General features: G+C 40.6%; 3 protein-coding genes and 1 non-coding gene across 9 annotated transcripts in view; all 4 read right to left on the minus strand.

Moving 5' to 3' along the window:
• Positions 1 to 1,162: 1,162 nt before the first annotated feature.
• On the minus strand, positions 1,163 to 1,235 carry trnaa-agc (transfer RNA alanine (anticodon AGC)). Its single transcript has one exon. It is a non-coding gene; the product is annotated as a tRNA-Ala (tRNA).
• A 722-nt stretch (positions 1,236 to 1,957) lies between these two features.
• mapre3a (microtubule-associated protein, RP/EB family, member 3a) lies at positions 1,958 to 8,096 on the minus strand. Of its 2 annotated transcripts, none has more exons than XM_026310550.1 (7): positions 7,964 to 8,096; positions 5,939 to 6,066; positions 5,696 to 5,841; positions 5,417 to 5,573; positions 4,340 to 4,482; positions 3,954 to 4,106; positions 1,958 to 3,366 (listed from the first exon to the last, which is right to left on the minus strand). In XM_026310550.1, the coding sequence occupies exons 2-7, from the start codon at positions 6,057 to 6,059 to the stop codon at positions 3,298 to 3,300; spliced, it is 789 nt and encodes a 262-aa protein (XP_026166335.1). In that variant the 5' UTR covers positions 6,060 to 6,066; positions 7,964 to 8,096; the 3' UTR covers positions 1,958 to 3,297. The 2 variants fall into 2 exon arrangements, with proteins under 2 accessions (XP_026166335.1, XP_026166326.1); XM_026310541.1 differs by having other exon boundaries at positions 5,381 to 5,573.
• Positions 8,097 to 9,064: 968 nt separating this feature from the next.
• Positions 9,065 to 18,117, minus strand: dpysl5a (dihydropyrimidinase like 5a). Of its 2 annotated transcripts, none has more exons than XM_026301041.1 (13): positions 17,944 to 18,117; positions 15,801 to 16,071; positions 14,079 to 14,237; positions 13,774 to 13,953; positions 13,225 to 13,293; positions 13,095 to 13,139; positions 12,922 to 12,997; positions 12,442 to 12,598; positions 12,184 to 12,325; positions 11,828 to 11,970; positions 11,487 to 11,694; positions 11,198 to 11,366; positions 9,065 to 10,651 (listed from the first exon to the last, which is right to left on the minus strand). In XM_026301041.1, exons 2-13 carry the CDS (start codon positions 16,059 to 16,061, stop codon positions 10,566 to 10,568), a joined length of 1,695 nt encoding a protein of 564 aa, XP_026156826.1. In that variant the 5' UTR covers positions 16,062 to 16,071; positions 17,944 to 18,117; the 3' UTR covers positions 9,065 to 10,565. The 2 variants fall into 2 exon arrangements, with proteins under 2 accessions (XP_026156826.1, XP_026156817.1); XM_026301032.1 differs by lacking the exon at positions 17,944 to 18,117 and adding an exon at positions 16,200 to 16,386.
• A 4,279-nt stretch (positions 18,118 to 22,396) lies between these two features.
• Positions 22,397 to 24,935, minus strand: part of LOC113127486 (DNA (cytosine-5)-methyltransferase 3A-like) — a 28,722-nt gene continuing 26,183 nt past the window's right edge. For all 4 annotated transcript variants that reach the window (XM_026302122.2, XM_026302142.1, XM_026302132.1 and 1 more), the window contains 5 exons: positions 24,668 to 24,816; positions 24,265 to 24,350; positions 23,800 to 23,869; positions 23,323 to 23,441; positions 22,397 to 23,179 (listed from right to left, as the gene is read on the minus strand). In XM_026302122.2, coding sequence (XP_026157907.1) covers positions 23,038 to 23,179; positions 23,323 to 23,441; positions 23,800 to 23,869; positions 24,265 to 24,350; positions 24,668 to 24,816 — 566 coding nt within the window. In that variant the 3' untranslated portion in view covers positions 22,397 to 23,037. The remainder of the gene's footprint in view (positions 23,180 to 23,322; positions 23,442 to 23,799; positions 23,870 to 24,264; positions 24,351 to 24,667; positions 24,817 to 24,935) is intronic.

The raw sequence follows: 24,935 nt of genomic DNA on the forward strand, positions 1-24,935 counted from the left end.
ATATCAGACTCTTCAGTACTTGTAATCCAGTTCCAGAAGATGCTGATCAGAAGGTGGCAACCTAGCACCTCCCCCTGCAGGACATCACAGAAGAGCACAGCCATGTATGTTGGTTTTAAAGAACATGTGTGTGTTAGAGACCAGGTTCTTGGGTCTTAAAAAGCCTGGACTTCTAAACTTCTACATACCGTCAATGGTACAAACACATAGAACATTTGTCAAAGCAGATTAAGGGGAAAAAATACTCTGGAAGAGTGTCCATGTTGAAGACGGTGACTATCACAACAAACTAACTTTTCTTTAAGAGCTATGTTCAGGTGAATTTGTCAAATATCAGTTTCTCAGTAAATTTCCCTCGCTTTGTTTCTGCTTCCGCACCTGTTCCCTCAGTTCCTGGCGCCAAACCAACGTGTTTATTATCACATTACACTTTATCTGTGGCCTCAGGTGGCGATCAGACTCGAAATGGCCGTGATTGACGGCCACGCCCACTTCACCGGCTCCTTGTCGATGATTGGCTCACTGGTCTTTTTGCGTTTGTTAAAAATATTTTTTCAAGAAATAAAAAGAAAATATTATGTCCACAGAAAGAAGTTATATGATGTGGAAATAAATAAAAATAAAACTTTAAACATTATTTAAAATCCTATTTTAGCGTCAGAATAAACTGTAATCACTGGCAATAAGAAAATCCCATTTATTTGGTTATACTGTGTTACTGGGTTTTACAGGTACCGAAATGGATGGTTGACAACCTTTAAAATATTATCCACAAGAATTAAATAAAGTCTGATACAAGTATATATAGTAAAAAATATATTAGTTTCCTCAGTTTTGAGTAAGAAGACAACTGCATTTTACTGGTTTCACAGGATTCTTGGAGGTACTAGTGCTGGTAGAAAGGACTGAATGGTAATATAGTCTACAGAACAAAAAATCAGTCAGTAAAATGATTGATTAAATTGATTAGCTTGAATACACTGCTGGAGTTTGATAACTCTGCACTGGATCATCACCATTGACGGTATAAACGTCACAGTACTCTTCACTTTCCTCGATCCCACGGCCAGTAAGTTGATTGGGGATGTAGATGAACGACCGAAGTGTTTACACAAACACATGAAAAGGTCAATTTTCAACAGAAGAAAAAACGAAAAGTATCTGGAGGATGCGGGCATCGATCCCGCTACCTCTCGCATGCTAAGCGAGCGCTCTACCATTTGAGCTAATCCCCCACCCATATAAACATATATACAAATACAGTAAAATTGTCAAATAAATGACGTAAATTGACTCGATGTCACGGTTGTGTGAATTTGTGATATTTTCTCATAGTAGTTATAATAGTTTCTTGAAAAAGATCTATGGAACTACCATTTTTAGGTAAAGTTACAATATTACACCTAAAATGGAAAGACCTGAACTCGTCACTCAGCAGCAGCAGCAGCAGCATTAAAACATGGCACAGGGACTGGGGTGCTGAAGGGGCTGCAGCATCCCCTGCTGGCTCAGAGTTGCATTTGAGTTTAATGCCTGTGTTACTTCTGGATATTTCTGAATGACGACAGAGAGAATAGTTTGTAATGTTTTGGTAAGACAAGCTAATGATTTTCTTACTCTTCGTGGCCCCAGTGCGCGTGCACGTACTTTAGGCAACACATGCCTGCGCGCATGCATACATTTTATGCAACAAACCTGATAGGAACTATATTCCTGCCACTGCATTAACACTGTGACATGTATTACCAAAGAGGTACTAGGCCTCCAAAAAACCATCCTCTTTTGTTGAATTAAAGATACTGGCTGGACTTTTGTATGAGGAAAAGGGTGAATTAGTCTTCAATACTGTAGGATTAACTTTATTAAAAGTTGAACCTCTGAAAGTTTTTCTGTTCAAAAAAGACATTTTCATTACAAGTCCATTGATTTCCAAAATAAAACACAATAACACAAGACATTTATTTCACAACTGTTTATTTATTCAAAACTCAGAAGATGAGTGTTCTGTAGATGTTTACATGGTCGATGAATGCAAGTTCCAGAGCAGATGACAGCCAGTTTGGGGCAGGACAAGAAGACTTCCTTGTCTTAACTGGATGCTAATGATGACCAGTCAACTGGTCACAGGTCTCTTAATACTGACGTTCTTCCTAACTCATACTCACAGGGCAACTCTTTACAGCAAACCAAAAGTGTGACAGTGTGATTAGCAGTACAAACATGACAAAAACTGTCATGTGAAAATGTTTCTGTATTAATTGTTTCAGGCTCCACTATATTTTAGAATAAAACATTAGAACTGCTACAATTTATAACCATGTTGTCAGTCTGCAGGTGGCTCGCCACCTCTAAAATTCAAACTTAAAGGCTACTGCATGTTGGCCTAAAAGATACAACGGCAATTAACCAGAATCGTGCAACATCAGACAAAATCTCCACACAAAATACGTTTAAAAAATATCACTCATTCACAGTCAATGTGTAACATTCTCATGCTCAGATATGTTTCTGATCAATAATGAATAATCGCAGAGCACTGATTATATGCTTTGAGTCATTACACCAAAGTCTTTCCTTCAGTTTCTACATGCCATGAACCCATCATAACAGAAACCAACCTGCTGGCTGACACCTAATGCTCTCCAGCACAGATCTTAAAATAAAACACAGGGCCTTCAGCTCTCAGTTCATATACAGTAGGTTTTGCACCAACTTTGCTACAGAAAATGAACCTAAGTGAAATATAAGTTAAATAAATAAGAAAATGTCATTAGAAAGCCACTTTTGTTACAGTATTAGTAGCTCTGTGAGTGTCTTGATGGCACATTGGAGCAGTGTTGTTCTGTGCTCTAACAGTAATATTAACAGTGCGCCAAAGGCAAATAAATAACTTAGTGATAACCAAAGACATTGTTCTCTCAGAAGAGTCAGTAATATTTACAGACTTAATCACTGTTAGTCATAACAACCTCCATGCCAGGCTTGGCTTGATTTCTGTGCTGCTCATGCTGAAAAAAATGAATATATTGTACTTTACTGTTATTTCGACTGTGTAAGTGGAGGCCAGGAGGAGCAGCAGGTGATGATGAACAGTAGTTGTGTATAGTATGCAAATGACCAGAGGGTGGGCTGGGGGCAGATTACAAACAGATATACATATGAGAAAGAAATGAAAAGACAGACAGAGTGCAGGGATAATGGTAGGTATTCATAGAGAGCAGGCAGAGAGTAGAAAACAAATCAGGACAAAAAGAAAAGGAAAGGGAGGATGGAGATGTTGGAGAAGGGATGACGAGTTCAGTATTCATCCTGGTCCAGATGGGCTTGTTCATCGAGGTCATCGTCATCCGGAGGCGCAAAACCTTCCTGAGATGCACAAAAGAATAAAGATATTCTGGGTTTGTGCTTTATTTTCTGTTGACCTTAAAGTTTACCTGAGACAGTCATGATGTCACATGCATGCTAGCCCCTGTTCCTCTAGCTATTCTAACTCATTGCAGTTACTCATTTCTTTCATTGGACTTTCTGAAACATGAAGCATGTTTTTGTTGTTTATGTTCTTCATACAAACAAAAATGTACAGATGTTGTAACCTCTTCAATATAACAAAACTAAATAGCAATTCATAACATACATACAAATTACAGGTCTAATGAAAATGTATTAGTGCATCAATACTGACTCTGTATAAATGACTTCTATCCAGATCCATAATAACCACAGACACTCTCATATAATGTTACCTCTTAGCTGTGATGTCTGCTGTATAAAAGATTAGACTATATCCTCATTTGTCTTTTACAGCTACCTAACATACTGGTAAACATGGTTATGCTCCATGGCTGGACGAAGCTTTCACTTAGACTCTCCATAGCAATTTACTCTGAGAGAAGAATATGGTAATTGCAGTAGAGCACTGCAGTCTGGGGTTGTTGCTGGCAGTGCACACATACCTCTGTTGCGTAGAGAATGTCGATTATCTTGCTGAGGATAGGGTTGTTTTCACTCTCATGTTCCTGGCAGATCAGCTCAATGTCCCGTAGTTTGCTGAAGTAGAAGTCTCTCTCCTTCTCTAGTCCGTCTACAGTCAACTTTAACTCCATCAACTTAGGAAGGAAAGACAAACATATATTTATGTCTGTAGTGTCCAGAAACTATTTTGAATTGGGTAGTCAAGGAAACCCACAACCATGAGTTTAATTACACATGTGCTTTTCCTGCTGTTAACAGGCCTAAAACACAGTATATGAGCTGCTTTCAATGGGTGTGAATCTATGGACACAATACAATCGACACAATACAAAACAGTCAAAAGAAAGGAGCTAAAACTTAGCTCTACCTGTTGATTTAGCTCCATGATCTCAGCGTCACTGCCTCCGTTTCTGGATAAAGTTGGATTCTTCCTCATGGCCGGAGTGTTGTGTTGGACCCTCTGTGGTGTTGGCATGTTTTTGGGAACTGTTGGAGATGTCCTCTGTGGTCCTGGATTGATCAGAGATGGTGACAGATGTTGAGTTTTTGAATTAGAAACATTTACTGCATTTATTTTGGCTTTGTAGCAACTGTGGCAATGGATACAGCACATTATAGAGAGCTGACCCTAACCCACCGGAACTGATATGAATTTAAACTGTAAGATGTAAAAGGCCAAATTATAACTCAAAACTTCCCAAATGTTTAAAAGTCACAGTCTTATGAGTAAAGATCTTCAAACAAAACCCGCCAAACCTCTATAAGTGCTTCAGCAGAGGTGTTACATATCGGTTAAAGACAAAACATGCCAACACACGTTATGACAGTTTTGAAAGAAAAAAATAACATAAAACAAATGCAGTCATTTTGCCCATTTACAACCACACAGCTTGCCAGTGACAAAGTCACAAAGCAGGCTTATGGCACAGTACAAGTCAAATTAGATTGTTTGCCATGATTTTCAAGCAAAAAGCTTTCACAGAGACAGAGCAAGGCTGGTCAGGCTGACATTACTCTTGTTAGTAAAATGAGACACTTTTTATCACTTCAGCTTTCAAAGAGATTTAGCAGCAAAAATGGTAAATCAGCTACACAATGCAGGACACTGAGAAAACAAAGTGGTTGTGTTTAGTATCTCTGTAGATCGTCTGGCCTTGCTAATCATGTTTAATTAGAATTGACAAAGCATGTTACATTTGGAGTTACATAATGAGAATATCCCACCAGTGACTCAGTCATACCTACACAGTGTCATGTGGCTCGTGATTTCTGTGCAGTGAGATGGATCTAAGAAGACAGCAGTCATTCTGTAAATCGTGCTGCTCACACCACTTGCTTGCAGGGAGCGCTTTTGAGCCATACCAAGCTCAGCAAGGCCGTGCAGCAAAGGCAAAACTGTTTGGTTTACCTGTGTTTCTCTTTGGTTTGTGGATAAAGTGATCACCTGGGTTGGGGGCAGGGGCCACATCCTGGCCCTGTCTGGCTAGTAAAGGGTCATACTCCTTCCCGTCATAGTTGGCGTCAAAGAACTTTTTGAACCACTGCACGAATTCAAAGTTGTCCTGGAACTTTCCTTTTACAAGTTTTTCTACAGGAATTATCTAGAGAATGGAAACAGGATGCTTGAATAGACCCATGCTGCTGTCGTATCAACAGGTGAAGTACGAGGTATAATCAAATGTACTGAATCAAACACATGACGCATTAATAAAAGCATACTGACTTTGTCGACGCTCATCCTTTTAAAAGCTGCCTGAAGAACTTTGAAGTTGTGTATAAATTCATGCTCCAGCTTGGCTTGAAATTTGACTTTCTTCAGAAGAATGCAACCTGGAAACAACATGTCCATGAACTGGCAATATGCCGCTCCTGGAAAACACAACGACACAGAAATTAGTTCTCTGGCCTTGTTTGGACAGGTAAGAATTATTTATCAAGCAGGACTGAAGTAAGACTTTAGCTTTACCTGAACAGAGCTGCTCAATCTTGGTGTAGGTGAGATGCAAAGAATCGTTGACCCATGCCAGCATGTCATGTCGGCTGAGGTTGTCAATGGACACAGATGTGGCGTACACATTCACTGCCATCCCCTACCTAAAACAAACAACACACACACAGAAATGTAGCGGAAAGAAGAAGCACGTCAAGCCATCAGTATTTCCTGGTTTTCTGCTTTACTGGTCCAGAAATATGTGATCTTCATCTAAGTCACAAGTGTAGTCAAACACAACGTCTTGAAGATGTAAACACACACCAGTGTAATTAATGTATCTCTGTCGAACAAAGCCATTAACTTTCACAGTGCTTGGATCTAACAAGTGGTGCAGTAACGTCAGGCAGGTACTCCCTGGTGCAAATACTTTTTCCAACCTACACTGAGAGTTTCAATAATGTAGTCAAGGACAACACAATCATTTGTGATTTTTTATTTAATAAACTGGAACTTAGATTATTATCAGATAATTGCAGATCACTGTTGAATTTCTTTTTGAAAAAAAAAAAAAAGGACACATCAGTGGAAGTTGGTGGGAAGGTGAGAGGTCAGAGTCGACCCCAGGGAATATCATAAGTATTTCAAACTGAACGACTCCTCTGTTGGTGACTGGCCATTGTACGTAAATGAAAAAAACACTGTTTGCTGTTATCATATGATCAGCTTGGGCTGGGTGAAGTGTGACAGCTTGGTCTCCATCCTCCTCTATCTTTCCAACCACCCCGCCCACCCATGAAACCAAGCTGCCCACCCTGATGGCCTCCACATCCTGGACCTAAAAAGAAAAATGCAGAACCTATATTGAATCTATTCAGACCTGCCAATAATAGTTTTTTTCGTTATTGATTAATCTATCAAGTATGCTCTCAATTAATCATTTAGTCTTCATAATGGCTCAACAAGTTTTTTTCCTGGTGTCCTAAGGTTTTATGAGTTAGTTTTTCTGATCCTTCTCAGATTAGAGATCTTGGGCTGGGTCAGAAACTGTTGTGGACCTGTAAAGCCCACAGAAATCACTAACACTGCCTGAGAAGCATGAGTACAGTTTCAGTGTAAATCTCCATGTGTTGTGAGCATAATCCTCCATAGATTAAACAGAAACATCCTGATGCTTGTGAGCAGCTTTCCACATCTGGCAGCTCCAGCCTCCTCTGTGCTCACTTTGCTTGCTTGCTAATGCCTTCCAGCGGTGCCATGTCAAAGAAGGGCCTGTAACACCTTGACAGTCCCTGCAGTAAAACTGCACATTAACCCAGGCAACACAGAGACTTCAAAATGTGGTTTTCAGGGCACACGCAGTGTGTGCAGTTGTCAGACACACAGAAATGACACAATGTCTCTCAATTCAACAACTGAATCATTCTTCAAATCTGCACGACGGTGATTTCTAATGGTAACCACTAATAATAAACCCTCAGCAGCGCGCATTACACCAGCACTCTCCCATGGGGTTTGCCTATACCCTACAATTCTGTGATTCTAACCTACAACCCAATGACCGACTGGAAAACCATTTATGGCACAAAAGCAGGCAGGCGGTGCTGCATGAAGAGGCGCAGAGCTCACGGTGGGTGTAATTACTAATACATAGGGATTATTGTGACGAGAGCGGCGCACGACAGGAAAGTCAATCTCTTCTCTAAAAATCTACCGGGCCTTTGAGAAAGCTCCGGTAATGACTGCAGCAAAAACCCGAGTGCAAACCGCTGAAGACGAGCGAGAACAAATGGGCGGAGGTCTGACCCACCGGCCCGAGCCGATAATAATGTGTGTGTCCGTTTGCTGGGTGCGTTTGGTCACAAAAACCCGCAACGCTGCTTATGCTTGTGCTCTCCTAGCGGCCCCCTCTACAGGCCTCCCTGAATACCTCAGCACAGGCGGCGCACGGGAAACATCCCACTACATGGGAATAAAAGCCAGCTCCCCCGCAAACACGTTCACACGCACAAAAAGAAGCAAGGAACAGGACAGAGCGGATCTTCGTGCGTCTATACTCACTGTATTCAGGACTGTCTGTGTTGTTTTCACGCTGGCACTATTCCGTATGTCAATGCCCGTTGCTGGCGTCGTTGTCAGACCCTGCGCGGTGCAGCGCTTGGAAACGGGCCGCCCTGTCTGGGGCTGCAACAATCCAGCTCCTACGGCGCATGCGCCCGACTCCATGCTGTTAAAGGTTCATTATAAATAGGACTTCGGCCTGTTCCAGCTAAGAGACACATGATGCGTCTGGGTGGATTTTAGGCCTGCTAGTGACTAAGGTTTTTGTGAAGTCAGGCTGCACAAAAAGACTTGTGTTAATGTTTTATCTGTCTCTGGATGAGAAATGCAGCACTCAGATCCTTCCTCTAATTAACGCTGTCAATGCAACATGTAGGGCTGCATGCATTTCACGATTCTTCATCTAATTTCTTCATTAATAAGAAACTGTCTGATAACAAATATCAGAAAATAATGAAAGATTACAACTTCTCAAAGCCAATTCTGATATTTTCAGATGTCTTGTTTTGTCCAATCCACACACAGCAGACAAAATCAGAACAGAAGAGTTTCACAATACTTGGTCATTATTTTTTTTGCTAATGACAAACTGAATCAGATCAATAACAATGCAAAGTACTCCAAAACAAGTGAAGGTCCTTTATTTAAGATCCTGCCCAAGTGAAACATATGAACACTGATGCATCAATGTGTAAGCAGCATCTTTTTGTTGTAGCTGGTCAAGGTGGAACTTTACATACAGTGGATCTCTGGCACTTTCTGACGTTTTTCCCATGGGACAACACACTTTCTTTTTGTTTTTTACTGTTCTGGCCAACAACCAGTCTGCAAAGCATTGACAGCAGCAATTGGTTCATTTTCTATATTGGGAGTCAGTGAATACACCACAAACAACTCATAGCTATTACTGTCAAATAAATGTGGTTGAGTAAAAGGTGGAGCGTTCAGGCTTACCTGTGAATGCACTGAAGTAGCTGTATAACGTAGCATAAAACAGAAGTGCTGACATGAAGGAAATGTCAGGACAGTAGTTGAATAAATGTAGCAGTCAGGTGCAGGATTTCATTGTGGTTTATTTGCACTCAAGTCATGTGATAAAGAGCTGCAAGAAGAAATAAAAGACATAAAAGTAATTCAATGTGACAACACATTGTTCAGCACCAGTGTCCACTTGGGAGGGAAAAGACACAACATTAACTGGAGCATCTAAAGATCAGAGTCTGTCCAAAAATACAAACAACAATGTAGAACTTTTCCTGTAGCCTGATGGAATTCAGAACAGGGTCTAAACATGATCAAAACCTTCTGCAGTTTTGACAAAAAACACAACAAAACCACTTACTAAGACAATTATTCACAAGAAAACTTCTATAATTAAAAACAAACCATAAAAATACAGTAGTAGAGAACTTGAGAAAGTATCAGTGCTTTTTCGTAGTTACTAAACAAGCATACCTTCCAGGTATGGTACTCAGCTTTCACTGGTATGTCAAAGCATTTAATCCCCTGAAGAAATAGCATTTATTGACAAGATGCTGTTAAACTCAATCATCAATGCTTACAGGGATCGCTTCGCCCTCTCTATGCCTCACAGTGGTGTGTTACAATGGAAGTGTCAGACAGAACGTTTTGAACCCTGCTGTTGCAGACCAGAATGCATCAAAGCTGTAAAATGCTCCTGCGCTAAAAGAAATGATCTATAGCAGCAGCATGGGAAGGAGTGTTTGAGGGTGTCAGTGTTCTCAGGTGAGAAAAAGGCAGTTTGGGTGAGACTTCTTGCTCTCAGTGGAAAATGAACACAAACACAAAGAATGCTGGGTAACACGAGCAATATTAGTGCTTTCTATGGTAGTTTTAACCGTACACACAGCATGGGTTCATGCACATTTGGTAGAAGTGTACCCGAAGTCTATTCTGCTATAAGGCTGTAAATATGATCTGAAATGCTAATCCTACAGTGATGAGCTGCTGAACAAAGACATTCTTATTTAGGAACTAATTCAAATGCAGGTGCCTAAAAAGAAATGTGCACACAACATAAATAAACACATTTAAAAGGTTAGCTTGCATCATTATTAAACAAATGACATATTAATGTCACGTGGACACCCTCATAACAACTTATTACGTTTTGTTCACCATGGCTCGCAGTAAAAAGACATTTGTGACATTAAATCATGTAAAAAGGCATTTAAATAGTACATGATACAAGTGCAAAGTTGTAATTTACAGTGAGGTAACACAATCGCATCATAAAAACCATGACTCACCTTCACATTCCTGAAGCTAATACTAAGATATTTCCCCTAATGTGATCCAATAGCCAAAGTAATTTATTGGTGGCCCATTTTTATATTCTGGTCATATTTGGTAACCATTTGACTGGAAATCGGGATCTATAATCACTTAAAAAAAATGAAGACCTATGTTCCAGTATTATTACATACAGTTTAATGTTTTACAATCCTAAGTAACTGTGCTGAGTTCAAAATTAAAACATGACCGCCCACACATATTCGAAGCTTTCAGAAAGAAAAAGAAGTCATCTTGCTTGGCCATATGTTTCCCGCAGGGCTCATTCTTCCACTTCCCACCTAATCAGTTACCAAATCCCGCTGGATCTTCCTCCAGGAGGAGCGAGGATCCTGGCTGAGGATCTCTTTGGAATATTGTCATCGATCTGGGCACCTGCAACACAAACCCAGTATTTCTGAGTAGAATATATACACAGATCAATCATCATAGCTTCTTATTGTATTGTAAAGCGTTCGGCTTAGTTTAATTCCTCAACAGTTTCAGTGAGATTTAGCCAATGCGGCATGTTTCAGATAATCAAACCGATCTTTCTCATTCCATTTTAAACCCAAACCATTTATGGTTACTGGCAAGTAGGTGGGTCTGCAGAACAAATGTATTGTTTCCTGGCATAAAATCTGATATTCTGGTGCCTGAATAACGTTCATACTGAAACAGAGAGAAAACTTTATTATCTTCATAGGTAAAACAAATTCCCAGATGCCAAGATATTGTAGATTTGATGCCAAACAAGGTGCACTGTTATCTGGACTTCAACAAGTGACTTCAGGCCAGAACAGCAGTGGCAAAATGCAGCAACACAAGCTTCAAATTATACCAGTAATCAGTGTTTTCAGTTTATGAACACTCGCTCTCACACAGTCAAAAACAGACTTTTCCTCATTTATGTGATCCTTGTATGAATCTGTTGGTTCTCACCAGACAGACTGAAGCTGGACTCGTGGAGGTCCCTCATGCCCCCGTGCCTGGTGCAGGGGCGTGTCGGAGTGTCCAGATCTGAGGCCCCAAAGTCCCTTTTTCCTGAATTGACCACAGCAACAACTTCACCTGCGTAGGGCTCCCTCTCCACAGCTTTCACTGCCTGGCACTGGTGGACCAACATGAGATCACACATACACAACACACATGAACAAGCAGGTTAATGAACATGTGGTACTAAATTTAAATATATAATAAATTTAAAATATAATAAATTTGCTTTTGTCACCTTTTCCCTCTGAACCATCTTCTTATAGAGGTAATCTGGGAAGGTCCTCAATGGGCAAAACTTTCCAGAGCCCTCAGCACACGTGAACATGCCATTTTCATAGACCAGACGCCCACGGCTGATGGTGACCAGGGGAACACCATGACAGCGGAGACCTTCAAACAGGTTTAGATCTCCTCCCTGGAGTTGGTTATCCACAGAAATGGTCCTGCAGACAGAGATGAAGGAGAGAGACAAGCCAGTTTAGCTGGAAAAAGCCAGGCCTAATCAGCCTATGAGATAGGGGATGAAAGCTGCAGTGAGACATGCTGGTCGATGAAGAGATGGATCGAGTTTCATACTTGGATCCCTCGGGGTCCCAGACCACCACATCAGCATCTGCTCCTGGGATGATCCTCCCTTTCCTGGGGTAGAGGTTGTAGATTTTGGCTGCATTTGAGCTTGTGACTGCTACAAAGCGATTCTCATCCATCTTCCCGCCAATCTGTGAATTATAACAAAGGCATAACTTAAAATATACTTTTAATCACAGACAAATGTAACTGAATCAACTGACGCACCAAAAGCAGTAATGGATGTTTATTGTGCCTCTGTTTTTTTTTAAAGTTGAAATCAATAAGCACCCCACAAAAACAGATGTCCTTTTTGTGTTTGTTCCCGTCTGGCGACCAGACCAGAACTAAAGAGCTACACATACCACTCCTTTCTCCCAAATGACACTCATGCGATCCTGGATGCCTGGGAGCCCATGGGGGATCTTTGTGAAATCATCCTTACCCATGGCTTTCTGTTTGATGGTGAAAGGACGGTGGTCGGACCCCACAACATTCAGGGTGTCACTGCAGGTGCGACGCATTAAAATGGAAAGCCACAGTTAGACATTACAGGAGTGGATGAAATTAGAAAACAGTGATGTTACAGTGCATTTAATGTGAAATGTTATAGTGTTTCTTACTTTCCTAGCAGGCTCATTAGGAAATTGGGAGTGCTGGGGTCCAGGCGGAGAGGAGGCACAGTAACGTGGGCAGCAGCATGGGCCCAGTCCTGATGATAGTACTGCATGCCATTCAGGACAGCGTGGGCCACAGTTGTTTCCCCATGGACCACCTTACCTGTGACCAAATAGTACAACATGGACATGCACTAGATCAAATGTCAGAATAGTGTGAGAAAAGGGGCAAAGATTAAGTAAGAAACCTGACTCATCTCAACTGAGAACTCTGGGAAAGCAGCTACTTTTTAAATAGACACAAATTTGGCAGGAAAGTAAATGCCCTATAATCTGGAGTTAGTTTTTAGTTCTATAGTTATTTTCCAAGATAAGAAAAGATAAACTTTATTATCCCCCATGGGGATAAATATCAATTAAATTCTTAATCTTATCTTATTCACTTTTGTGATTGTATCAGCAAATATGACAGGAAAAAAGCCTCACCCTGCATCTTGGCTGTTGCCACCACATCTCCTGCAGACATACTGGACACATTGACCAGATAGATCGGACAGTGGGCCTAACAGAAGACACAAAAAAAAATATAATACAGAAATAAAGATCTTGTGTTTTGACCACTTTATATTTCTTTATTTGCGTTACAAAGTCGTGCTCACCCTGTTTGCGATGGTAATTGCCCTGTGGGTTGCCTCTGCTTCCAACTTCAAAAAAAATGTGTACAGTTTATTGTAGTTTGGACGTATTCAATTGCAATTTCTGTCACATGACAGGAAGCAGATATCATACCTCTTCAGGTCTGCTGATTTCAATCCCCTCCGGGCCACTGATTCCCAGGTCCAATGCTTCCTTTGCACCCTGAAAAAAGGTAAAACAAAAAACATCCATTTGGACACAAGTCTACCTTTTTAACACACACACACAAAATAGAAATCAACACAATCAGAAGGAAAACACAATAACACAAACACTTCATAGGGGGCAGTCCTGGCCCAATGAATAGAGTTGGACTTGTAACCCCGTCTCAGGACCGGCAGGAATTGTTGGTGGGGCGGAGTGAATAGCCAGCGCTCTCTCCACGTTCAATACCACGACTGAGGTGAGACCCTTGAGCAAGGCACCAAACCCCCAACTGCTCCCCGGGCGCCGCAGCATTGGCTGCCCACTGCTCCGGGTGTGTGTTCACAGTGTACACCGAGTGTGTGCACTTTGGGTGGGTGATGCAAGTTCCCCATAGTGGGACCAATAAGGGTAAATAACTTAACTTATATTCACTTGATATGTGTATAGTACTAGAAACTATACATAAATGAAGGTAGTGAAATCATTGTCCCTCACCTCTGCCACCAGTTCCCCGTTCTCAGCGTGGACTCTTGCTACAGCGCCGATATCCTTACAGTGCTGCAGGGCCTGGAAGAGCTCACTGTCTCTCAGCATGAACGTGTCTTTATAGGCCATGAACATCTGAAAGGAATTCACTCCTTTCTCTCTCACCAGCTTCTCCATCTCAGCTAGCACCTGCAGGACAGAAGTGGAAATCTAGACCTGCAAACAGTTTAACTTGGGGATCTTTTCCTTTAAAAATAAACCAGTGAATTGTGAAAAATGCATCATGCAGACTGGGAAGCACGATGTTTAGGTACCTTGGGTCCCCACCAAGTAACTCCCACGTGCAGCGCGTAGTCACAGCAGGATTTGGAGTCTGCTGAGCTGCGGCACTTCTCGTAGGCTTCCAACAACGACTCGTTCCTCTCTGGCAGAACGTGCCCAATCACCATTGTTGTACCGCCAGCTAGAGCCGCCTAGAAGAAACACACACAATAGTGCTCAGTCAATCACACACGTTATGTAGGTTGTGTTTTTGTCATTTAACACACAAAAGGCTTTTGTTTTTGGAAATGTCAGTTATTATTAAAAAAACAGACCTTAAATTACCTTAAATGAACATTAAACTGTGGCATTAAGTGACTGAAGCAAAATAATATTGATTCAGTTTACTCATCATCACAGCCCTAACTGTAAGTATCAAAGTAAAAGCCTCAATTGCCTTTCCTGCTTAACTTTATAGTTATTTGCAGACATCTGCTGAGGGAAATACTGTACAAATCCTTCAGGGGCACAGGACTGACTGCTTCTCACAGTGTCATCATTTAAAGAAATAACTGTATCATTTACAGTATCAGCATTTTTTACCTTTATTTTCCAAAAAAGAAACATAGATACGTTTAAACCAAACAATTAACCCCAACAAGTGAGAACAGAGTATGTTTTGTGTATAAGTGCATGCTTGACTGAGCATCTGTCAGCTGACCCCAGAGAGCTGAGTACTGAGTAGTGGGAGGGAAGATGGGAAGGGGGTGTAGGTCTGAGCACCATTGTCTCCAGACACAATGGCGTGAGTGAAAAGGGTTTGCGGCAGTCTTTGCAGCAGCCCCCTGGTATCCATGGAAACAGATACTGATCTGCATTTGTCTCTGGACTGATTTTGGAGCGTGGCAGCAGCGGAGCAGGCAGGGAGGGGCGAGGAGAGAGGGTGAAGAAGGAGAACAGTGGAGAATAGTGTCTGTCACCAGCATCTACCAGTCTGTGCAGTCACTTAAAAACTCAATGCCAGTGTCCGTCATCTTTCTGCTCCCATCATCTCAAAGTGTTTCAGAGTGATGAGTCACCGCAGTGCCCTGAAGCAGTGGGGGTATCCCAGCCTTATCAGCATTCAGGACTCCATTCCAGTTTTTCTGGCAGCTGTTAGGCTGGACTGCTGAGCTACAGGGCTAACAGCAAAGTGCCAAATCATCAGAGATAAAACAGAACCTGCACAACTCTCACACTGCCTGAACAACTAACATAAACCTGCCAAGTTTATTGGCACCAAATAACAGATAGTCATTTTGTCTGTAAAATATCAGAACGTTGTCAAAGATGTCCATAACAAGCCACACTTACTTTGCACTTTACGCTTCTTCTTATTTCTGTTTTTTACACTGACAGCAAAACAGTAGTTCTGCCCAAAATAACATATTTGATCCCAAAATATGAAGAAAGCTTTCTCGCTGAACCAAAACCCAAAAAAAGAAACAGACACTTTGGCTAAATTTAACATCAGTGGAAAACTTTTGTTGTTTTTTGTTTCCGATAAATAAAATAAACCTAATTTGTGATTTTAGTATCAAAATTAGAGGAATATCCAGGAAGCAGGAAGCGCTCCACTCGACAGGTAACAACACAAAGCTGAGTGTATTAATCTTAGTTAGGAAAAAACTTATTTTGCTTTTGCTCTGTTCTACAATTAGGACAATATCACCTGTGCTACTTTCAGTCTAATTCCTTCTATCTTCTTCTTTTCCTCCATTTCCAGCAGGACATACCTTGGTGCCACTGTAGTAGTCATCTGCTGTGGTGGCGTTCATGAAATTTTCCTCCAGGTGGACGCTGGTGTCGATGCCCCCGGGGAGGACCAGTTTGCCTGAGGCGTCGATGACTTTGGCCCCACCTGGGATCATCAGCTCCTTCCCCACCTGCTGGATGATGCCGTTCTCGATGTAGACGTCTGCCTCCTGCGTGCAGTCGTCATTCACCACCTTGCCGCCCTTTATCAGGATCCGCACCATCGCTGAGCTGGAAGACATGGCTATAGCTCTGTAGGCAAGAGAGAAGAACAGGTAGTTCCAGTGATCACAACTTTTTAAAGCTGTTCAATCCTATGATGCAACACAATAATCCAAGAAACAAACATTTACATTTCTACAATAAAGAAATGTTTTTACCTCATTCTGACAGTGTGTACTAAGACTACAGGAGAGAAAGAAGGGCCAGTATTGCAGCTCTGTGACAAGTCTGTCAGACTGTGACTGACATCAGCTGCAAGACTGTAGGCTGTGTCAGTCACCGCCTGTGACCTGACGTCCCAGTGGACACTGATGTAGTGGTAAACAGAAAGAAGCTGAGCTCAGTTGTGAATCACAATAGGGCCAACAAGGGTCAATGAGAGCTTTATTTTGAAAGGGCTGAAGCTGCATAAAGCTATTCACAACGCCAATTATAACAAAGCTAAGTGTAAATAAAGAAGCACAACAGCTAAAAAATGTGAATGATGAAAAAATGTAGATAGGTTCCCATCCACAGGTCTCTACTCTACTCCTGTGCTTTTCAACCAGCGGGTCAAGACCCCAAAAAACAATGGTCAGCAAAGTGTTACTTGGACATGGAATAATTCAAATACAAGATATGCTACAAGACACTTTATTTAATTTTTAGAATTTTCTCTTTCTTTCAGCTGTTGTCTTGTTAATAATATATGATAGGATTTTCACTGCAGGTAATCCAATTTCATGTTGTGATTTTAAATTAGCTGAGCTGAATGAACAAAGGTTGGTCTACGTTCCTGTGCTCTACTCCCTACTGTGTGATAATAACATAAAATCAGTAAGACAAATTATGAAATCAAAACAGTTCTTGGGTAAACTGGAAGTGATTACAGCCAATGATCCATTCATTCTATTCATTATTCAGAAAAAACTATCTCCTCTCCTCCCTTTTGCATTACTGTATTGTGTGGGAGCTATGTGTGTGTATGTGTGTGTGTGTGTTTGTGTGTCTATCCTTGCGTGCGTGCACTATGCGTACGTATGAGGGTGCGGCAACTCTACTGCAAGGCATGGGCTCCTCCACACATCCAGAGCTGATGGCTGATAATGTGGAGGGAGGCTGATTCTTAAATGTACATGCACCGTGACTAACAGGCTGCAAGTCAGAAGACAAAACAGTATTTCCTCTGATCCAAGAAGCCTGGAGGCAGCGACAGGCCAACAAATGATACTACTGGGCCCAGAGCTTGGGCAACACTATGGAAGTTGAGGAGGGTTTGTATTAACAGATGAGCTTAAATACTAGTTTTAGTAGAGAACCCATGGATCAGTTAGTTTATAAACTAATCACCTGTTTTAGATTTCACTTTTTAATACAATTAGAAAACTCCCAGCCCTCATACTCTCTGTTTCTAATGTCCACATTTGACCCGTCGATGAAAATCTATTAAATTCCTACAGCAAATCACACACATTTGTAAATCAGCGACAACTAGAATGAGCATCCTGGTCAATCCGGTGATTTTGCTGGTCAGGTGCAGACGCAGTGAAATGAGGACACTTGTGCGACTTGACACAAAGAAACCGGTCTCCATCCGCTGTGCACAGCGTCCATCATCGACTTAGAAACCGCCTTCCCATCTCCCAGTCCTCCCCGGTCGCTCCTCTTCCTCCTCCACCCACAGACCTGCTTACTAACGGGCCCAGTATAATCATACGGCCCCACGCCGCCCTCCTGCCAGGTGAGGTGGTGTAGCTGTACTTTAGGGTGTGTGTGCGTATGTGTGTGTGCATCCTGGGAGGGTAGCAGACACTCAGACGTGCAGCCAGAGGGCAGGGAAACAAAGTCTCCAGGCTGCAGCAGAGGATCCCCCCCCTCCAGACAGAGCTACTCGGAATAATGCTGAGGCTGAGCGCCACATACCTGCTCTAAGGGCCCACTGCTGCTGCTCCACTCGGCTCTCTGCTCACTGGAACAGAATGCAACACAGTCCGTGGATGGCACTTCCCAAGCAGACACACACACACACCAGATGGATGGCTTCCTGGCCGGTCCGGGACCAGCAGACCGCAGCATCATCACTGTCAAGTCAATAAAGCGAAACAAATACGACTTCCCCGTTCGGCTTTCAAAATAAAATGCAAATTATGGTCCTTGACAAAAGGAAAGTCAAATTTTTGAAGGCCCACCCCAGATCTCATTGTTACAGTAGCATATACACTTATGTTTCCCATTGTTATTATATTTGAAATATTATATTATTATTTTATTGTATTATATTCTTTTTGTATATGCAGGTGGATCGGTGGTTAGCACTGTTGGCTCAGAGAAAGAAGGTTCCTAGTTTGAAACCCAGCAGGGGCCTTTCTGTGTGGAGTTTGAGTGACCTGTCCAGGGTGTAGCCCTGCCTTTCACCCAAAGAGAGCTGGGATAGGCTCCAGCAGATCCAGGTGACCCTAATTAGGAATAAGAGGGTATAGATAATGGATGGATCGAGATTTTTATGGTATATATCTTGTAAATTATCTTAACCATGATACCCACCCCATTATCCCCATGCTAAATCAGTCTTTTAGGTTTAACAAACAGAGTATTAAAAAAGTTTGATTATTGTCTAATAATATATATTTTTATAATAGTGATCTATGTAAATCTCAACAGGGATCTTTACATTTAAAAATCATCATTTACATTAATAGATTAGCAAATAAAAAAGTATGTTATGGAGATTGGTCAGAACAGCAGAAAAAGTTTGTTCCAGTTTTGATGTTCTGATAGCAGTTAGTTAGATATACTCCTATATTATGTAAACAATGTCAGCTTCAGTAAATGCAGTGCACTTAATCTGAATGATATTACACACCATACAAGTCTATTTACTGTATTTTTTAAGAGACTAATGCATTGTCATTTTTTGAAAAAATGCATCAGCTTTTGAGCATATGGTAACTCTCTCATTCCTGCTTTTATTTTGTAGACAATTCACCTGTTTTCCGGTACCATTCTGTCTTGCTGTGGTCACCTTGACGTACGTCGCAGCATCCAGACCGTGCGACCGTGTGGCGGTCCAATCAGCACGGAGGAGAGAAGGCTTGGTCACCTAAGCAACCAATTACTGTGGACTTTGGGCGTGTCCACTCTGAGGAGGCTGTACCACTATGAGAGGAAGAGGGTGGCATGAAAATAACAGATTTTTTAAAATTTTTAACTATCATCATGTATTTCATCGGCTTAAATGTCTAACTGAAATGTAATTGAATATATTCCTCCCTTATATGTGATCATAAAGGACCTGGGCCTGATCTGAAACAATTTAACATAAATAAGAAACATAAACAGATTGATAATACTTAAATGATCATATGGCATTAGTAGGAAATTTAAGTGCAAGCCCATAAACTCTGTGTGACTGATGGCTGGATAAAAAGCTGTAAGAGTGGCAGAATGTTCAGGTCTGATCATCGAGAAGCTGCAGGGCAACTCCCTCTTTTTCGAGCACTGAAGGTAGTGAAGACTCGGGTGTCAAGGCGCTGATGAACAAATCCCCTGCTGGAGGGCATGATGGCATGAAAACTGGAGCCCACTACTGATGTTAACACTGATGTTACTGTCAGTATCCTGACAATTAGAAGCTAAAGAGTCAGGAGGGCATTCATTACTGTTGGAGCTGTTGGACCTTTGCTTATTATGTGATTTTCTACATAATTATGATTTATAATCTGATAATTATGAGGTAGTTCATACTTTTATTTTTTCTGAGAAGTCCTAATTATGACCAAGGGCATAGTTTTAGAGCAACAATGAAGACACTGAATGAAAGAAAAAAAAAAAAAAGAAAAAAAAAAAAAACAAAACTGCTGATGCAGCAGCTTTAGAAACATGTCAGAAAAAAAAAAAAGTAAAATTTTTGGAAAAAGCTTTTGCTGTCTTTGTAAATGCTAAATCGCAGAGTCAATCTAAAGTCAGTTTTCAACATGCTGGTGATATGCTGAAAATGTCACGCACATACCTCTTTTAAAAAAAAAAAAAAAAAAAAAAAAAAAAAAAAAGAGGACAGGAGTTTGCAGATTCTTGCACAAAAACAATACATTTATTCAAGTGTTCTCCAGCACAAGTACATACGGAGCCTTTATCTTCTCTCTGGACACTAAACATAAGTATGGGGGTTCAAAGTGGAGAATGACTGCTACATTTGCTGTACGAACTGGTCTTAGGAAAAGCGTATAGGCCATAAAACAGTTATGACAAAGAAAGTCACACAGTGTCAACATTATCACCCAATATAGAATTATTGACCTGTCTTGAACAATAAAAATGAAATGTTTCTGATAAAAAAAAAAAATAAAAAAAAAACAAAGGCAGACATGGATAATATTACACCATGGAATGTAAGATTAAGAAGCAATGCGTATTAAGCATACATTATGCTACAGTAAAAGTTATTACCATGTTTTTTTCTCACACGATTTTCTCACAGATAAGCACCAACTACAGCAATCTCTAGTCTAAAACAATATAGGAAACCTTTCATTATTTCTTATCCTTTTTTTCAAGTACAAAGTTAGAATGTCTTTGTTAATATATTTATATGAGTGAAATAATAGTTATTTTCCATTACCTCAAGGAACTTAAAAACAGTCATTGTGAAGACATGTTTATTTCTCTTCCAATCAAATATATTTTTCTTGATTAGATAAAATGTTTAGCACCATCGGAAACAACTACAATTCCTCTTTTCCTTACAAAAGAAACAGAAACACCACAACGTAGGGCTGTGCAGTGAAGTTGAGACTGTTCACCTTAAAGCTGTCCATAGGCCACTATTAAGATCACATGACAAATCTGGATTCACTTGACACAAACAAATCAGTACGAAAAAAATAAGCTGACTTGGAGTCTCCCTACAAGCAAGTTTTGAATCAAATCTGTCACTTGATTTTTATTTTTAAGCTATGATTTTTCTAATTTGATGATATATATTAGCAAAGAATTATATTTGTACATCTCATACGTAAAAAAAAAAAAAAAAAAAGATAAAAACAAATTGAAAACAGCAACCAGAAAACTCTATGTACAAAATGTACAAACATGAAGGGATCTTAAGTATTATAGTGGGAGGAGGAAAATAACATCTGGTTAATATATCACAAAGCACAGGGCCTCATATTAAACCCAGTGTGCACGGATACAACGATGGCAATAAGGTCACTTAAGAAATTAATAACATTAAGAAATTAAATTTCAAATTTTGAATCTTAAATATGATATAGATAGCATCTGTTTTTATTACCCTCTTTACTCTTTAAGTGCTGACATCTTAGTCAATCACTCTGTCAGATTTTTGTTTTGACAAACTGCAGCCTACACTCTCCATATTTAGCTTAGAGGTTACAATCGAGAGAATTTAGTTTGTGAATTTAATCCAAATTTGGATCAGCAATTAAATTTATCAACATGATGACAGATTTATAAGGGATATGGAAAAACTGTCCATCACAAGGGACAAGCGCATAACATTGTTCTTTAACTCTGTGTTACATTTTACAGTCTGAGTAGAAGTAGACATTCTTTGAATCTTGGGTTGTAACATACTGTATCACTGTTTTAAAACACAGAACAATATGGATGGTGCAGGAGGGGAAAAGGGTTTGAGGTTACAAATGTCAATCCATCTACTGCACAGAGTCAAATAACATGGGTTTCACATATCAAAATCCATTCTTTCACTTCTATTGGCACAGCCCTACTGTATACAAAAAGTATTACACAAGGGTAGATCAGTTCACATCATAAAACAAAAAATAATTAACAAGAACCAATATTTATTTTAAAATATCAAGGAAAAAAAACACAAGTATACATATAAAAGTGCTTTATAATGTTGATAAAACAGCACAAAATTGCTATAAAAAGTTAGAAGAACTTTGTGAAGCCGCACCATATTGTTGAGGATTTGCACCTGACAGTTTTTCAGTTTAAAGAGGTGGAAGTTGAGGAGGAGGGTTACCCGGCCTGGACACCCTGCCTCCCTCCAGCCGCCATACTTACTAACAGTTGTACAGTAATGTCACTGGTCAGGATGAAACTAGAAAAAAGTAGCTCACCACAGACTTTGATCGTAAGGTTTTTCTTTTTGAATGACAGAAAACATCATTTCCCATGTGGCTAGCTTCACTTTCTGTTTGTGCAGATCCAGGTAGTAAGCCTGAGTGTAGCAAGGCTGAGAGTTTAAATGAGCACCAGTACAATCTGTATAAAAGCTGTAAAATGCAGAAAAGAGGATATGCTCTATTTTGCAGTCTACTGTCTGTCACTCCAACGTTTCCGTTGAAGAGAATAAAACGGCACAGAACAGATTTTTTTTTTTTCCATTAAGTGTAAAAACATCAAAAGTTTTTCCAGCAACAGGTTAAGAGCTCCGTATTGTCTAAGGTTATAGGGCCACATGGGCTATGATGTTTCTCATCATCTTGGAGCACCATGGTATTGTAACCATATTACAGTAGTACCTTTATTACCTTCAGTTGTGTATAGAAACTGTAAACAAAGAGGTATATGTGATCTGGTGTTTTGGATTCTCAGAGACACAGCTTTCCTGACACTGAAGAAAATCACCTTTCTCTTCACATCTCCGTGAGGCTCAGTAGCTGGACGCATGGCTGCACTGCAGGTGGGAATCTCGCAGTACGCTCACACAGCAGAAATATTTCACATATTTTAAAACCACTTCGCATCATTCAGATGTTTCCCATCACATTACCATTTCTGTTAAAATACATATTTAGCACTTTTTCTATCTCAGTGTCTTGAGAAGAAAGCATAGTCTCAAGTATAGCTTGCACAAACAAATCAAAAACTTGATAACACTGCTAAAAGGTAAAATGACATATCAAAATTAAATAGAATGTCTCACTTGCAAATTATACAGGAGTATAATTTGAGGATCAAGGCTCTTACTTCTAGCCACAATATACAGTTGTAGTTCCTAAAATGGTTCTGAGTAGGTTTTCCTGCTGCTCAAACACAGGCAAAGTAATCTTTGAGTGGTGCAAACAGGTGGCGGATAACTGGGACGCTCCATGATCTGCCCAGGAGCCTCTGCCTCGCCAGTCGGCTCATGTTGGACACGTCCGTATAGTGGACTGGGAACCCAAAGACTCTGGCAAGAGCAACCAGACGCAAAACAACCAGGGGGAAAGAGACAGACGAGCAAAACAGGAGAAGATAGAGGAAGGGCTTCTTGAGATTTTGATTTCTGAATGACAAAAACCACTGTGACTGTAAAGGATGATCTTTACATACCTCTCCATCTCAGTGCACCAGAGTATGTCTTCCTTCTCATTCATGTAGACAGGGAAGTGCTGGTCCTTGCCCTGCTTGATGGAATTAGACCTGGTGGTGATGGTCCTCACCTTGTCAAACTAAAGAAAAAAGGCAACAAGATAAATTTCCCTTCATAACTATTAACATCGACATGTTCTTCTTCACTTGTCACACATCAAAATGTAAACCATGTATCATTTTTCCCTAAAACTGACCCCTGACATTACAGTATCACAGATTAGTTAGACTGGGTTTATGATCCAGTGTTCAGTTAGTTTACTTCATAAACTGTTACCTCTCACTGCCACTGGGAGGCACTAGTGTACAAAGATATCACAGAGAAAACACATTTCCACTCCACTATAACACCAATCAAACAAAAAAAACAGATGTTTCTTTAATAAGCAAATGCAAATCAAATATAAGCTGTTCACAGCAGCGTATCGCATAAGTCACCTTAGCTGTCCTGCCATGCTCTAAACAGCCCTGGAGGTCCAGCCTGTCAGTACACATGGCAGACAGAGGCCTGAAAAGAGAAACAGGAGACATATCTAAACATAAAAGTTTTCAGAATCATTGTGCATTTTAACTAATTTTAAAGGTTGTTGGAAACAGATGGTGTCATCATCTAAAAGTGGGATGATTGGTTGGTTGTTCAAGCTGACCCATGTTTCATGTATTTTTAGACTTTAGTCTTTAATCTTGTAAGCTGCTGTGTGGCTGTGCAGTGCTACAAATATTGATGCTTATGATCAAAACCAAGCCTGAGTCAGACCCAAAGAAGAATTCTGTATATAGTTAATGTATTGCTATTTCATCTAGTCTAATAAAGGTATAAAAGAGGTCCCTTGTGCATTGGGGTTGGTGTCCTCCATTGTATATGTTTAAGGCTGCTGCTTCCCTCAGCATTCACCCACAAACCTGTTCATGCCAGGAAGGTTACCCCAGAAGTAGCGGGCACGGTGGGCAGCAGACACCTCCTTAGCATCGATCATCACTGGGTTGCACTGAAATCCAGATGAGCAAAAGAGGAAAGTCAGCCATCAGAGAGGAAGATTCTGTGCTATGCTTAAATTTACATATTGTATATACACGCCATGAAATGGACAATTAATGTAAAGAAAAACAAACAACCCCGGAGGAAATTCCAGCACATTAAATGTAATAAAACTTCACATTAAGAGTCAAGACATGAATAATCCATCTATCCTTATGCTACTGGTTTCACATCATCCTGTATCTACAAGTAAATTAATAGGCAGGTTAGATTAGCTCTTGCAAATAGTTCAACTGGCAGAGAGCACTACAGTCAGAGCAGGCTGACCTCTAAAAAGCGAGATATGTCCCTCTTATCACTGACACCCATGGCTACCACATTTTCAAAGAGCCAGAAGAAAGGCCGGTCATCCCCCTCCTTCGGCCGAGCCTCGTGAAGGAGCCTATAAAACTCAAAGAAGAGACGGCCGGTGCCCTCTGTGGGACAGAGACAGTCATTAAACAAGGATGAATTACACTATGGGGCACATACTGATAGTACTTCAGTAATTTATCTGTTCAAATTATTATCTGACCAGACTAATTCACAAAAAAAG

The sequence above is a fragment of the Mastacembelus armatus genome, chromosome 22 (assembly GCF_900324485.2).
Source record: "Mastacembelus armatus chromosome 22, fMasArm1.2, whole genome shotgun sequence".
Taxonomy (NCBI): domain Eukaryota; kingdom Metazoa; phylum Chordata; class Actinopteri; order Synbranchiformes; family Mastacembelidae; genus Mastacembelus; species Mastacembelus armatus.